The sequence below is a fragment of the Rhipicephalus microplus genome, unplaced genomic scaffold (genome assembly GCF_043290135.1).
Source record: "Rhipicephalus microplus isolate Deutch F79 unplaced genomic scaffold, USDA_Rmic scaffold_13, whole genome shotgun sequence".
NCBI classification, from domain to species: Eukaryota; Metazoa; Arthropoda; class Arachnida; order Ixodida; family Ixodidae; genus Rhipicephalus; species Rhipicephalus microplus.
Genome location: NW_027464586.1, coordinates 31,114,911 through 31,128,605, shown reverse-complemented (window position 1 = coordinate 31,128,605; position 13,695 = coordinate 31,114,911). Strand labels below are relative to the sequence as shown.

General features: G+C 46.6%; 1 protein-coding gene across 3 annotated transcripts in view; it reads right to left on the bottom strand.

Annotated features, from left to right (window-relative positions):
• Nucleotides 1-2,294: 2,294 nt before the first annotated feature.
• Nucleotides 2,295-13,695, bottom strand: part of LOC119163019 (nuclear respiratory factor 1) — a 188,969-nt gene continuing 177,568 nt past the window's right edge. For 2 of the 3 annotated variants that reach the window (XM_037414910.2, XM_037414911.2), the window contains exons 8-10: nucleotides 11,327-11,482; nucleotides 8,342-8,501; nucleotides 2,419-3,211 (exon numbers count right to left, since the gene is read on the bottom strand). In XM_037414910.2, the coding sequence (XP_037270807.2) occupies nucleotides 3,051-3,211; nucleotides 8,342-8,501; nucleotides 11,327-11,482 (477 nt within the window). In that variant the 3' untranslated portion in view covers nucleotides 2,419-3,050. Of the gene's footprint in view, nucleotides 3,212-8,341; nucleotides 8,502-11,326; nucleotides 11,483-13,695 lie in introns of all 3 variants that reach the window. The other variant, XM_075882690.1, reaches the window with a different exon arrangement.

Genomic DNA, 13,695 nt, shown 5'->3' with positions numbered 1-13,695 from the left:
CTGGCCGTCCCTCTAGACAGATAACAGCAATGATATGGCCTGCGCTAAGTCCGCATTTGATGGCTGTGGTGCAGGTGGCAAGTCATCGTCGTAGTCACGGTCCGCCAGCGCAGGCTCGCAGACCTGACAGACGATCTCGTCATCGGCCAACTCTGCGCAAAGCAAAATGGTACTGTCCAAGTTGGCGAACTCTTCAAACGTACCCGCCCTTACATCAACCCCACTAGCATGGAGGTCGTCCAAAATGTCCGCTGCTGCGGTAGGCGGACCCTCAACCACAGGGTCCTGGTCTGTGGCACTGTCCTTCTCAATCCCAGTAATAAATCCTGCGTGGCGGAAGCAGTTGTAGATCGTTTCCTGAGTCACTGACTTCAAGGCATCGGACAACATGCTGATGGCCATCAGAAAACCCACGACGCAGTTTTTGTTACTGTCGACGCATAACAGCATACTATTCAGGAAGCGTGACCGGCAATTAATTTTCAAGTTTTTGATCATGCCCTGATCCATGGGCTGCAACACGCTTGTTGTGTTAGGTGGCAAAAACTCCACTGTGATAGCTTTCAAGTTGTAGATATACCCATGGGCACCACAGTTGTCGACGAACATCAGCACCTTGCGATTTTGCAGTTTGTACCACCGGTCGAGCTTGCGAAGGTACTGTTCGAAGACGTTTTGCATAATCCACGCCTTCGAATTTGCTTCATACTACACCGGGAGTGATTTGACACCTTTAAAACATCTTGGATTCTTTGATTTTCTTAGCATGAGAGGAAGTTTCTCCGTCGCTGTTATGTTGCTTCCCACAACAACTGTCAGTCGCTCCTTGCTATGCTTCCCCCCCATGAAAGGGTTCGCCAGACAAAGCTAGCGTCTTGTCAGGCAGCATCTTATAAAAAGGTCCAGCCTCATCACAACTTGAAGATGTTTTCTGGTGGATACTGGAACAGTGTTGAGCACAGCTTGTCGGCACGGTAGTCGGTCACGAACGCTTGGTCGACGGAACCACTCTCGCCACGCATTCACTTGAAGGCTAGGTCATACCTTTTCTTGAAGTTCCACAACCAGCCGTCACTGAACTCGCAGTCGGTAATACCCATGTGCAGGGTGAGCGTCTCTGCTTTCTGTCTCAGCAAATCGCCAGAGACAGGTATTTTCTTAACCACCGTGGCACTGGACCACATGTTCAGCGCCTCTTCAAGCTGCAGATGGCTGCTGTCTCGGAAATATTTCTACGTACCCGCAGATGCTTTCTCAGATGCCTTCAGGATCTTAGCCTTCCGCTTGAGGTAGTCTGAGACAGTTTGCTTGGAAATGAAAAATTCCTGCGAAACTTCAGACTGAGGTCGGCCGCCTTCTACCTGGCGAATCATCTCCGCTTTCTTGACCATCATGAGCTTCTTGTAGCTACCGCATTGGCACCGTTTTTTCACTCTCGACGGTGCAACAACGGGTGGCATTGGAGCCATTTCAGCATGCCACGGAACACACAAGAGAGCGAAAGCACATAGCACGAGACGAACCAGGCCTAGCCGCAGAAGCAACTGACTGGCACCACTGACATGCTGACAACACTGACACAAACGCCATGGTAAACAGACTTCTCAACTACTTGGCCGCTTGACTGGCTAAAACCAAAAGAATGTGTCGTCAAACATAGCCTTTGAGATCGGCATGTGCGATTTCTGCATGCATCCATCCACTGGCACGACGTCCATCAATAGCTAGTACAGCATATCAGTGCTGGCAACCCAGCAAACGTATTGTTAACGTTGCTGTCAGCTTGTAATGGCATACAGCGACACATCTGGTCAGTCAAACAGTCCGAATAATCGAACGGCGCACAGCCGAGCATTTGAATTTTTTACGGTCGTGAGTTTTCATTAGGTTCAATGGGGCGAGTGGCGGTGCCATGAAGATGTCTGAATAAACGGGCGTGTGCAAATTTTTGGCCTCAGAATAAAAGGTTGGCAACTGTATACTATGCTTGAATACCTGCACAATAAGAAATTCATTTTCTTTTCAAAAGGCCATAATATTGGTCTTAAAAACTGAAAACGTGTCATTGATGACAGCACATTGTGTTACTGATCCAGTAGCCAAGCCAAGCTACATGAAAGTCAACACGGCCAGCTCAGAGTTCATGAAGTACTACATGGTCCTACAGTTGCGATACAATGGCAGGCTTTATAGTGCATTGCATCCCGACACAGCTGTGCCGCGACTGGTAATAACCAATGTTGGAAAGCATGGCTCTGCTGCACGTGAGCGCATTCTCAAGGATTGGCTGCAAGCAACTGCGACCTCTTTTATTGCTAGATATTCCAACTATCAGACCAATGATGCTTGAGCAAGATAACAAAAACAGGCAATTAAGTGTTAAACCTTAGTCATAGCTCTCTAACAAAAAGCCACGTATGCTGTTCATGATCGGGCTTTATTTCACAGAAGCTTAATATTAACAAGCAGACACAAAAGCCGAAATTTGGGCACTAAGCATGGCCTTTGAATGATGCTAAGGAGAGAACAACAGTGACAAATCATTGCTCCAGTTCCAAATGAAAACAATACATGTTTTACAAATCATCAACAACAATTGTGTTATGGAGGGCCGTACACTTAGAAAAATGAGTTTCTCGGTATTGCGTAATATCACAAAGCAAATGAAATCCTAGGTCTGTACAGGGTGCACAAACAACACGTGAAGCACATTTTCATGGCAAGTTCATACACACGCTTATCAATAAATACACTGTCACACACAGAGAGTCTTTGGCAGACTAGAGATGACGCACACCCTCCCTCATAGCGAGGATGGCGACCCTGTGAGGTTGTTGAGCAATTGTCTCAATCATCCAGGGACGAAGGCCAGGCCATAAAAACACACCAAGCAAGTAATGAGGACATTATGTTACAACATGCATGTACACTGCAAAAGATGGCCAGCACCTCACAAGTAGCACAGTATGACCACAAAGAAATGCCACCCTGTCACTTCGATTCGCCAGTGACAGTTTCCGTGCTTTGGCAACACATGGCACACCACAGAGTCAGTCCACTTGCGTTGTGCTCACTGGGACAGCTAGAACCTCCACTGTGTCGGCCGTTCCTTCGGCACCGGCAGCCTCAGCTGACACGACGGGCGCCATGGTGACTTGCATGCCGTGATACATGGACACAGGTATGGTAACCATACCAGACACCGGGAACGCTGCAAGTGCCACAAGCAATTTATTGCCAAGAACGTTGATGGATGACATTTCTACACATAATTACTTAGTCATGTGGCACATGATGCCCCTTGACAAAAAGTGTTCAATATTCACCTCTTTGACTACGAGTTGTTCCAACATTTCAAGGATTGAGTGCACATCATAGTGGAGAGGAAAATGCCTTTCCCTTGTAGCTCAAGTTTCAATGCATCGGACACATACAGTATAGGCCTGCGAGTCCCCAATGCCCGCACTATAACCAAACCAACCTTTTTCAAAGGCCTCAATTGCACAAAATGTTTGAGCATGCAGCCTCGTGTGTCCAGGAATCGAAGTGTGCGACGCGTGGTGCTTGCAACCAATTAAATTTATAAATGTAAAAAAAAATTTTACTTCCAAAGACCCGCGTTGCCAACCAAATGAATGTGATAAGGGTGGGGTTTAGGGGGACGGTCTAACAAAAGAAAGCACCATCGCGAAAATTCTCTCAGATCGCCTCTCTCAGATACTCTCTCAGACTGCCTCGATTATGTGCATTTCACAGAAACTATATCAAATCACATCTGAAATTTCACGTGCTGAAACACACAAATCGTTCAATTTCACAGGCGCGCACCCCATTTCAATCACAATCGAATCCCTAACCACCATTCGAGTGCCACCCTCATTTTCATCAGCAATATGTATCCCTTCGCATCAAGTGCAGACACTGCAAAGACTTTCATTGATTCTGTACCAAACCACAACTTAAACAGTGCGCAACCACTACCAAAATGCAACCAACACTGGTTAGGCCTATCCTGCCATTTGGGATGTTGTTGCCGGAAGTTGGGCCAAGACATAAAGATCAGGTGTTGAAAAGATTGCACTCTAGCAATGAACCAAGAAAAGTGGGTGTGATACGGCCGAAACATCAGCGACGATGAAAACTTGCCAAGCTTAAGCAAGACCACGCACAGACAGCAAAGCAAAAGCTCGCGTCATAAAGCCACAAAAGTTTTACATTTACGGATGAGGTAGCAAACATGATATCTGTAGCAAGCAGAACTACAACGACGCTTTTCCCAACAGAAACTCTTAAGTGTAGTTGCCAAGGAAGGGATCACACATTCCATATTGAGTCATGTGCGGCGGGAGCTATGCTAGCGACACTAGTTCGATGCAGCCGCGCCGACACCGGAGCCGAGAAATATCCATCGTCTAGGCAATGGTCCTTTTTCCATTCGGCGAGTGTGCCCAGCGGTGTAAAGCAGCTTAAAATCTAGCTAAATCCGATGTGCAGCGTGACCACACTTACTGTGCATGCGCGTTCGCTCCCCCACTCTCTCCTCTTCTACACTTTCCCCTCTTTCGCCTCGCAACCTCGAGGCAAGAAGTGTCTGCTAAGCTACACTCGCTACCCCCTCTCTTTCATACAGGCCATTTGCTTTTACACCACACTGTGCATGAGACCCCCTTCTCTCTCTCTCTCTCCTCTCTTATGCTTTTCCCTCTCTTACCTCGCAACCCTGACGCAGGGAGTGTCTGCCAAGCTACACTCGCTACCCCTTCTCTCCTCTAGGCATTCTGCGTTTACACCCCCAATGTACGTGCATAGCCCCTCCCCACCTCTCCTACACTCCCCTTCACTCGCTTCACAATCAGGATGTGGGGAGTGTCTGCTAAGCTACACTCACTACCCTCTCTCTCTTCTCCAGGGAATCCGTGTTTACGCCCCCAATGTGCATGCGTAGCCCCTCCCCACCTCTCTTACACTCCCCCCCTCTCGCCTCGCAATCCCGCATTTGTCCCTAAGATTTTCTGCATTTACTGCATTTGTCTCAAAGATTTTCCGGCAACTGCATTATAACTAATGTTTCATCTAGGGGGACGGAACAATTAGTGGTATGCATATACATGAAGTTCTAGGGGAGGAGAAACGAGAGTAGAAAAAGACTGCATTATAACCGGTCCTGTACTATAGTGATTATGTTACGAGTGGTCCACACTGTAATTTATTGGTTGCGAGTTTAAATCTGACTGATGAAAAGGGGGCTTTTTATTCACTTTAAGGAGAATTGCCACTAGAAAAAAATTCTCTTTTACACGTGAACTGTGGATCGTGTCACATGATTACGGTGCCGGCAATCACCATGCACTTTGAAATCTGCTCCTCTCTCCCTTTCGCTTGCGTGCAGAGCGTGGAGTTGGCAGTGTTTTTTCAAAGTGATCATTTAGTGTAGCCACATTGGTAGGATTCTAGAAGAATCATGCCTTAAAGAAGCCGCAAACTAGCCAGGGGTTGAAATACAGTTGTTGTGAGAAAATTGTGCACGAGTGTACGACGAACACGGAGCCGTGAGAATTTTTCGAAACGGTGCCATAATAATAGTGGAGTTAGACGAGTTTGATTATCAAAACCGCAACTCGGCTCGCTCTGTCCTGTGCTACCCTTCATGGTATCCTCTACCAGAGCCGCTTTGCCCTCTCGCGGGGCGCCCCTTCCATGCCCTTCCCAATCTCGCATGGCATACGTCATTGCTGACGCGCTGCTTGAAACACTGTCGACTTCCGGTTGCCGCAACTCTGTCCGTCGACTCTGTCAGCTGCATTGTAGCTGTGTGCTTGTGGGCGAACCACAGCAGCTGTGCCTATACGAATCGTGCCGGTATGTACCATTCGTTGCACGCACGCCTTTAAAGGACGCCTTCAAAAGACCGCCTTCAAAGGACCGCACGCCTTCAAAAGACACCCGGGCAACACGACGAACAACAAGCCTTGCGGACAGCTGCTTGCAGACTGACCAGACGTGGTAGGCTCTAGCTCGACCAAGCACAGCATATCTAGATCGACGAGTAGCAAATGTTTGAAAGGAGCGTTACGCAGAGGCACGAAAGGCTTGGGAAGAAGGAGGGATTGTTTCTTAGAATTGGTAGCGCGCCGGCGGCTTGTAGCGCTGCCAACACGTAGAATCATTGATAGTGACAGCATTCTGCCCACGATGCATATGAAATGTTTGAAATATATCAGAAGTGGTTTACGGGCCCTTTAATCATGTGCTCGCGAAAAGCCTGCCCCACATGTGCTTTTGAAGCAATGGCACCAATGAAGTGGTGCCACTACAGTGTCGTTTTGCACATGGAGAGAAAACTGCTAGCGCAGCAAGGTTCGGTGTGGAAAGGAACACGTGCTACGGAGTGTGCACTTGTGCAGTAAAAATGCTGGGTTTTCTGCTGATGAAATAAAGTTTGTTTCATTCGGCCTGCATTTGAGACGAGCTTTGTTTTTTGTTTTCTGGCTTTGCGAATTTCAAGGGTTGACCTCGAATTGAGGACAGCCTAGATTCGAGTACATATGGCAAGTGATGCTCCACACAGTTGCGCACAAACCTGCCTGATGGTGCAAGTTTATGTACAACAGCCTTCGCAGTGGATATGCTGCAGAGTAGCAATGCTGTACCCGGTCATAAGCAAATAAATAAATATTGCATCCGTCTGATACTACTGCCATCACACTCATCTAAATTTGAAATTCAATGTTGCAGAAGGAGGGGGGGGGGGTGAAATGGAAAGCAGAAGTTTTCTGGAATGAGCCCACTGCTTCGTGACCTAGGCCTTCCAGCAAGCAGTGTTCTCAATGCGCCCAAACTCATTGCCAGTGTAGTGAGTTCTGGTGGCTGTTGCTGTGTGCGTGATCTACCTTCATGCTACCTCGACTAAGACGTCTCGTAATAAGTTGTGGTATGATACTCGGTGGAGGTTGCAGGCACCCCTTGCCTCCACCTGGAACTTCTCCTCAAATGATTGTTGCCAGTTCCTTCAAGCGCTACTATGACCGACGCAGCTCACAATCCACCTGAATCTGAATGTGCCTATTACTGTCCATTGTATCAGCCTTAAGCCATTTACCGTAATTACTCGAATCTAACGCGCACCTTTTTTCCGGTTAGGCGAGTTCATAAATCGCATGCGCGTTAGAATCGAGTACGAACGAAAAAATTGCGGTCAATCTATTGCCATCGGCAAATCCAAAACGGCCGCCCCACTACGTGCGTCGGCATGGCGCGTCGGCCATTTCTGTCTATGTGTTTCTCATGTGCGGCACTTCATACGTGTGCTGAGGAGTTTGTCATCTAGTAGTGCATTAGCATCGACGGCGTGGAAGGGCCGACTCCAAAAACTCGAGTGCACCACGATGTCGCTTTTAAAAGAAAAGTCATCGCGTGTGCAGAAACGGACGGAAATCGGGCCGCATCGCGGTCGTTCGGAGTTCTCGAAACGTGCGTGTGGGACCGGCGGAAACAAAAGCAGAAGATTGTCGACAGCAAAGCTTCATGTAAAGGCTTCAGTGGACCACAGCAGGGTCGGTTTCCGCAAACTAAAGAGCTGCTCGGCGAGTATGTGCTTGAGCAGCGAGCGGCACAGCGGCCCATGACGACAGAACTGCTCCAAGTGCGGGCTATGCAATTAGTCTTAGAAAAAGGTCTAATGCGAAGCCAGTTTAAAGCGAGCAGGTGCTGGCTAACTAACTTTATGAAGAGGAAAGGCTTTTCTTTCCGAAGGGGAACATGCATATGCGAAAAGTTTTGCGGAGGAGTACGATGAAAAGCTTCACAGATTTCAGAGGTTCGTCCTAAACTTGCGGCGCAACAACGGCTACCTGCTTGGGCAAATCGGAAATGCCGATCTGACGCCTCTTTAGTTCGACATGCCTGGCACCACAACCGTCGAGAAGAAGGGGGCGAAGCAAGTTCGCGTGCTTACATCGGTCCACGGTAAAACTACAGTGACGGCAATGCTCTGTTACATGTCAGATGGGCACAATCTTCGCCCGTACCTCATATTTAAATGGAAGACGCTCCCGAAAGGAGTCGTTTTTCGAGTGGTGTGATCATGCGGGCCAGCGAGAAAAATGGGTGCGCGTTGCAATCGATGTTTTTTTTTTTTTTCGCTCTGGAAATTGGGTGCGCGTTACAATCGAGGGCGCGGTAGAATCGAGTAAATACGGTATTGTCGACTGCATGTTTCTGACCGTGCTCTGCAAGAGCACTTCTCACATTCTTCCTGTGGCAGCAAGTGCTCCCACACAATCCCATCAAAGCTGTGGCTGCCGGGGCTGTTTTGGTCTCGTTTTACGCTTGCCACACTTACCACTCTGGGTGCCATCCTCGCCCGTGAGGATAATCTGGCCGTCGTGGTTGATGGTCGCCTCGGCCAGGGTGGCCACTGCTTGTGCAGCAGCCTCACTGTTCAGCTCCATGTTCACTGCACTGATCGGTGTCACTGCCTGGCCACCCTCGGCATCACCCATCTGCACAACAACATTCAGGCTGCACTCCCATCACACTACGTCTCAATGATGGCAAAAAGCGAGTGACACGTCACCTTTCACACTTCTCCTGGCGATGTTTACGTATGAAGCAGCGCACAGAGACAAGCACAAAAGGAACGAAAGAAACACCACTGCCCTTTCGTTGCTTTTGTGCTTGTCTCTATGCACTGTTTCATAAGTAAAGATGAACTATCACCAACTCGCTCAACTTTCAACGTTACTGTTCCCCTGGCGAGAATGAGGCAGACCTTTTCCAAAAGCTTCCACAAGGCTCTTCCATAGTCTACCAGCGGGTAAGGCATGGCAAACATAGGCATAGCTGCCAACTCTTCTAATTTTCCCCCAAAATATACGAATTTCAACAGTGCTTACGACTTACGAATCTTACCTGAAGTTTCACGAAAAATATTTCATTTCCGATAAAAAAAAGGAAATTAGTAAAATAGCGTGGCCTCCGCGATTAGCTACGGCGCATTGCCGTAGCTAGTCATGGAGGCCACAAAAACAGAGTTGTGCTACATTCCGCCACCAGGAGAGAACAATATGTATTGGTGTTATCATCACATACCCGCCAAGTCTCCCACATTGTCCAGGAGACTCTCTAATTTCGATGGCTTCTTCCGTTTGTACGGTTGCCATAAAGATCTTCTGGAAATCTAAATTTGTGTGCGAGATGTGACCACATTGACAAAACTGCAGGTCAGTTTGTTCCAGGCTTATTGAGAGCCAACTGCATTTTGTTATAAACTAATTTGAGAGGCGTTCATCTAAACGTACAATAGAGTCTCAGTGCAAAACCGCAGCAGATACGAATTCGCGAATTCTCCTGCCAAATTCATGCGTACATTGGGCCAATAGTACCGAAACCATTGAAAGAGGGCCAACCGTTCGACGAAGGCCGATCGAGAGCAACGTGCTCGAACTTCGGGAGCACCCGTGCGACCAGTGCACCCACTATCTTCTACAGTGCGTGTGGTTGTCATTGCCACAACTGCTGTGGACGAAATCGCAGTAGTTCGACGCGATCATTTATGGTGACGACATTACTGACAGAACTTCGAAAGTGTGCATGGCCAACGCTCGACCAGTCAAAGCAACACTGCTTTCCGGAAACTCTGTTGGACAAAACCGTGGCAGTTGTGATCATAGATAGCATAAAACAACTTAGTTTTGAAGGCACGTGGATCGAAAACAAAACTACCGTTTGCCACACTCGCTGCGGCAATGTGATCACGATCTATCAGCTCTGAGGATACGTCGCTGACGCAGCAGTAGATTAAAGGCGGTAAAGACGTGAAAAAGGCCAGAAACATTTTGGCATTCCTGTCCTAAGAATCTAGTAGAAAGCAAAGCCCAAGCTCTGACCCACGCTTTTGTGGCAGCCAGATGCGCTGTCCCGTTCGTTCACGTGCGAAGACATACGCGAGTTGTTTTGACGGAATCGATTTTTTGGCTATAGCTGTTTCGATGACGCGAAATTTCGGAAGCATTTGCGCTCCTCCTTTGAGACTCTTACCTTAGTGGGAAACCCTACCTTCGCGTGTGCGGCCATTGCAGCCCATTATGGGACCGCAACACCGATGTTTGCGCTTGTGTTTGGGGACCCTCCCTCCTTTTTTTTGTGCCATGCTTTGTTTTTTTTTTTCTTTTAGTGGCAAAAATTGGGCAAAATAATTCAGCGCGTCAATATGACTTATGGTGGCAAAACATGATTACTGTATTTACTCGCGCAATCCTCGCACTCTCACGATTCTCGCACCCCCCACATCGCTCAACAAAAATACGATTTCTTTTTTCTTCGAGTGATTATCACACCCCCAAAACCTGCCATAATAATGTCGTCTGCACGTTCCAGCCTCTGTTGATGATAACACGCGCCATCTCTTAAGCATCAAGCGTACCATTGCACGGAGATTTAATCCAATCCAAGCCAAGCCATAGGCTGCTTTCAAGTTGAAAGTGATAGAGCATGATGTAAGCAACGGCAACAGGGCCGCCGGTAGGCTTTTCGGAGCATATGAGTTTTGTGTTCGCTACTGGTGACTGCAGCTGAAAGCCACCAAGACGCGTTGGGCCTGCCGTGCCTAAAACTGGGATTGATGGTAAACTTTATTTCTTCAGAAAGAAACTGCAGACGATTCTGTTAAATAGTTATCAGCCCAATACTGACATTCTACGCTTACCTTTTGAGAGCTACTGTTAAGCAACGAACGCTACTGCCTTGCCCGCAACCCCCACAAGCTTTGCGTATGGTATTCTAATTCTCGACTATTTGCTTGCACTTTTTGTGCCTCAAATAAATCTTTCCTTGTGTTGAAGGTGTGATTTTATTGTTGAGGTAAATATTAATTAGTACGTTTCAAAGCTTGCTGTTAGTTGCTGGTGTGAGAATCCCGATTTGCGGCCACTTCATTTTTTTTTTTCGCTCTGTACGTTTTCGTGGATAGTTTTCCCCGCGTAATTCTCGCACCCCCCAACTTTGCATCGGTTTTCAACCAAAAAAAGTGCGAGGATTATGAGAGTAAATACAGTATGCTTGTTGTTAAAGGCAAATTGATCACGCCTACAAAAAAAAAAAAAAGCTTCCCCCCTTTGCCCCCTTCCCCAGGGGGTTTTACGAATTTATTTATTGCCAGGTTGGCAGGTACGCATAAAAATAGGTTCTGTATTCTTCTTTCTTATATTGTGTTTTGTTCCTAGGTGTAGTTTTATAATTGCCATATTTTGAAGAAATTTAATAGTTGGATCAATTTTGACTAGACTCAATATATGGCGGTGTAATCCTAATTTTTGCGCCACCTTACCGTGCTGACAGTGCGGACTTGTGCCTGCGTGCCGTCTGGTAGCGTGAGCAGGGCACTTCCTGGGTCCACGTGGATGATGGAGACTGTGCCGTCAGGGTTGTTGATAGTCTGCACCATTGTGGGTGTGTAGTGGGCAAGCGGGCTGGTGTACAGCGCCTGAAAGGTTACATTTCTTGGGTGAACACTGAGCATTGAGCGCACAGAAAGGCAAGACAACTTATGTGACGCTAATCCAGCCATCTGACTTCAGGGGGGCACTTCTGTTCTGCGCTTCTGGTTAGAGCCTAGCAAGGCAACTTGGTCAAAAGCTATCATCGTTTACGTGGATATTATTGTATCCCCACACAAAAAATCAGAAGAAGCCCAAAAAAAGATGTCACAAAGGCCACTGCAGCTGATAATGTCAACCTCTTGAAACCCATTCTGAAAAAACAGGAGTCGGATCGCCTTTCATTTTTAAAGCTTGTTCGCATTTGGTCAGCGTATTCCTTTTACATTTAGAATGACTGCCTGGTGGGTATTTTGGTATAAAAAGTGCATGATGAAACAAGTGCCAATAAGTACGAAGACTCAGAAAGTACACAGGAAGAGCACTTACAAGCAACTAAAAATTTTATTTCGAAATGAACACACCTATTTGTGCATAACACACATGCATGCCACCACAAACTACCCTTATTATCACAAAGAACATAAAATAACAAGAGACCACTGATATCATACAACCGGAAAAAACACGTTTTAAGACCCCCCTCCAAACAAAAAAAAAGCCTTGAAAATGGACTGAGTAGCAAATTCAAACCTTGTTAGCAGAACAGCTGAAAACAAGCTGCCAAAATTTTGTCCAACAATGGAAAGGTTAGCCAAAAATAAAAGAAGGGAGGAAACAGATACATACTGTTCACTAACCTACACTGGGAGATTAGAGAAAGGGGACAAGAAAGATGCAACATAAAACATGGCAGAAGGTATGTGGAGTGCAAGAAAGATGCCGTGCACGGAATTCCTTTCACATCTGGAAAGGAATATATTGGTCAAACAGGTCGTTGCCTGAATGTGCACGTTTGTGAACATGAGAGTTCTCTAAAGGGCGACTCCGTACTCGCTTAGCGATGCACTGCAAGGAGCGCACTAGTCAGCCGAAACTTTTTGACACACAAATAATTGACAAACACAAGAAGCGGATGATGAGAGAAACAATGGAAGCGTTTCGAATTAAGAAAGGAGGTGAGAAGGGTGTCGGTTCTGCTAAGAGATTTGTAATTTGCTTCTTTGGATGTAACATGACTCAGTGCATTTCTTTTCTAATTTTTTTTCTTTTTTTGGGGGGGGGGGGGGAGGGGTTAACCCATTTTTTTTTTCATTTGTATGCTATCGGCTTCTAGTGATTTCTAGTTTTTTGACGTTGTTTGTGATAATAGGGGTGGTGGTGATGTGCATGCATGTTATGCACATATAAGAGTGTTCGTTTCGAAATGAAAATTTTCAGTTGCTAGTAAACCCTCGTCCTGTGTCCTTTCCAAGTCTTTGTACTTATTGGCGCTTGTTTAATCACGAACAAATTCCTTTCACCATAAGCCCTCTCAGTTTGTGTGACGGCCCTATGAGTGTTTACACAAACCCACTGATGCATTTTTCATACTAGCACTGATGCTTGGCCTCAGCGAAGGTTTTACAAGAATTTTATATGTCCCACCACTATAATATATTTTACAAGTATACCACTATGAACAAGAACATCCTCTGAGCACTTACACAAACCACGGTTCGTACAGGTTTCCAAAGAAAAAATTAAAGAATATTCAAATACTTTCCAGGTCCTGTTGCAAGCTTTTCAAGGACTTAAAGCGGCATGCTAAGTTGGAATATTTTACTCTAAAGTTCTCAAAAATGGCCAGTTTTATAGCATGTACAATAAATATATGGATATCGCAATCATAAAAAAAAGAGCGTAGTCCTAACTTCTCGCACCCTCTTCCACACTCTCCATAAGCAGAGGGCACGATGCCATGTCAGAAAGTTACGTGCTGATGGGATTCAACGTGCATGTTTAGTTGGACCTTAAAGGGGTCGTGCCACAAATTGGTGGCTTGCGCGCTCTTTGCTGCAGGTTTTAATTATAGCTCCAATAAGCACGATACACGCACCAAGATTCATTTATTCTCGCTATATAATTTGTCACCTTTTCGATATGGACAATTTCAGTTCCTGTTTGTAGGGACTGAGTTGGACAGGTACAAAGCAGTGTAGCTGACTTAGCTGCGCAATCAAAAGGTTCGCATGCGTCATCCTGATTATTGTGAGCTCTCGCACACATGTGCCACACAAGCACTTGCAAAACAAACTCATCGATACCTGCAGAAGGCGCG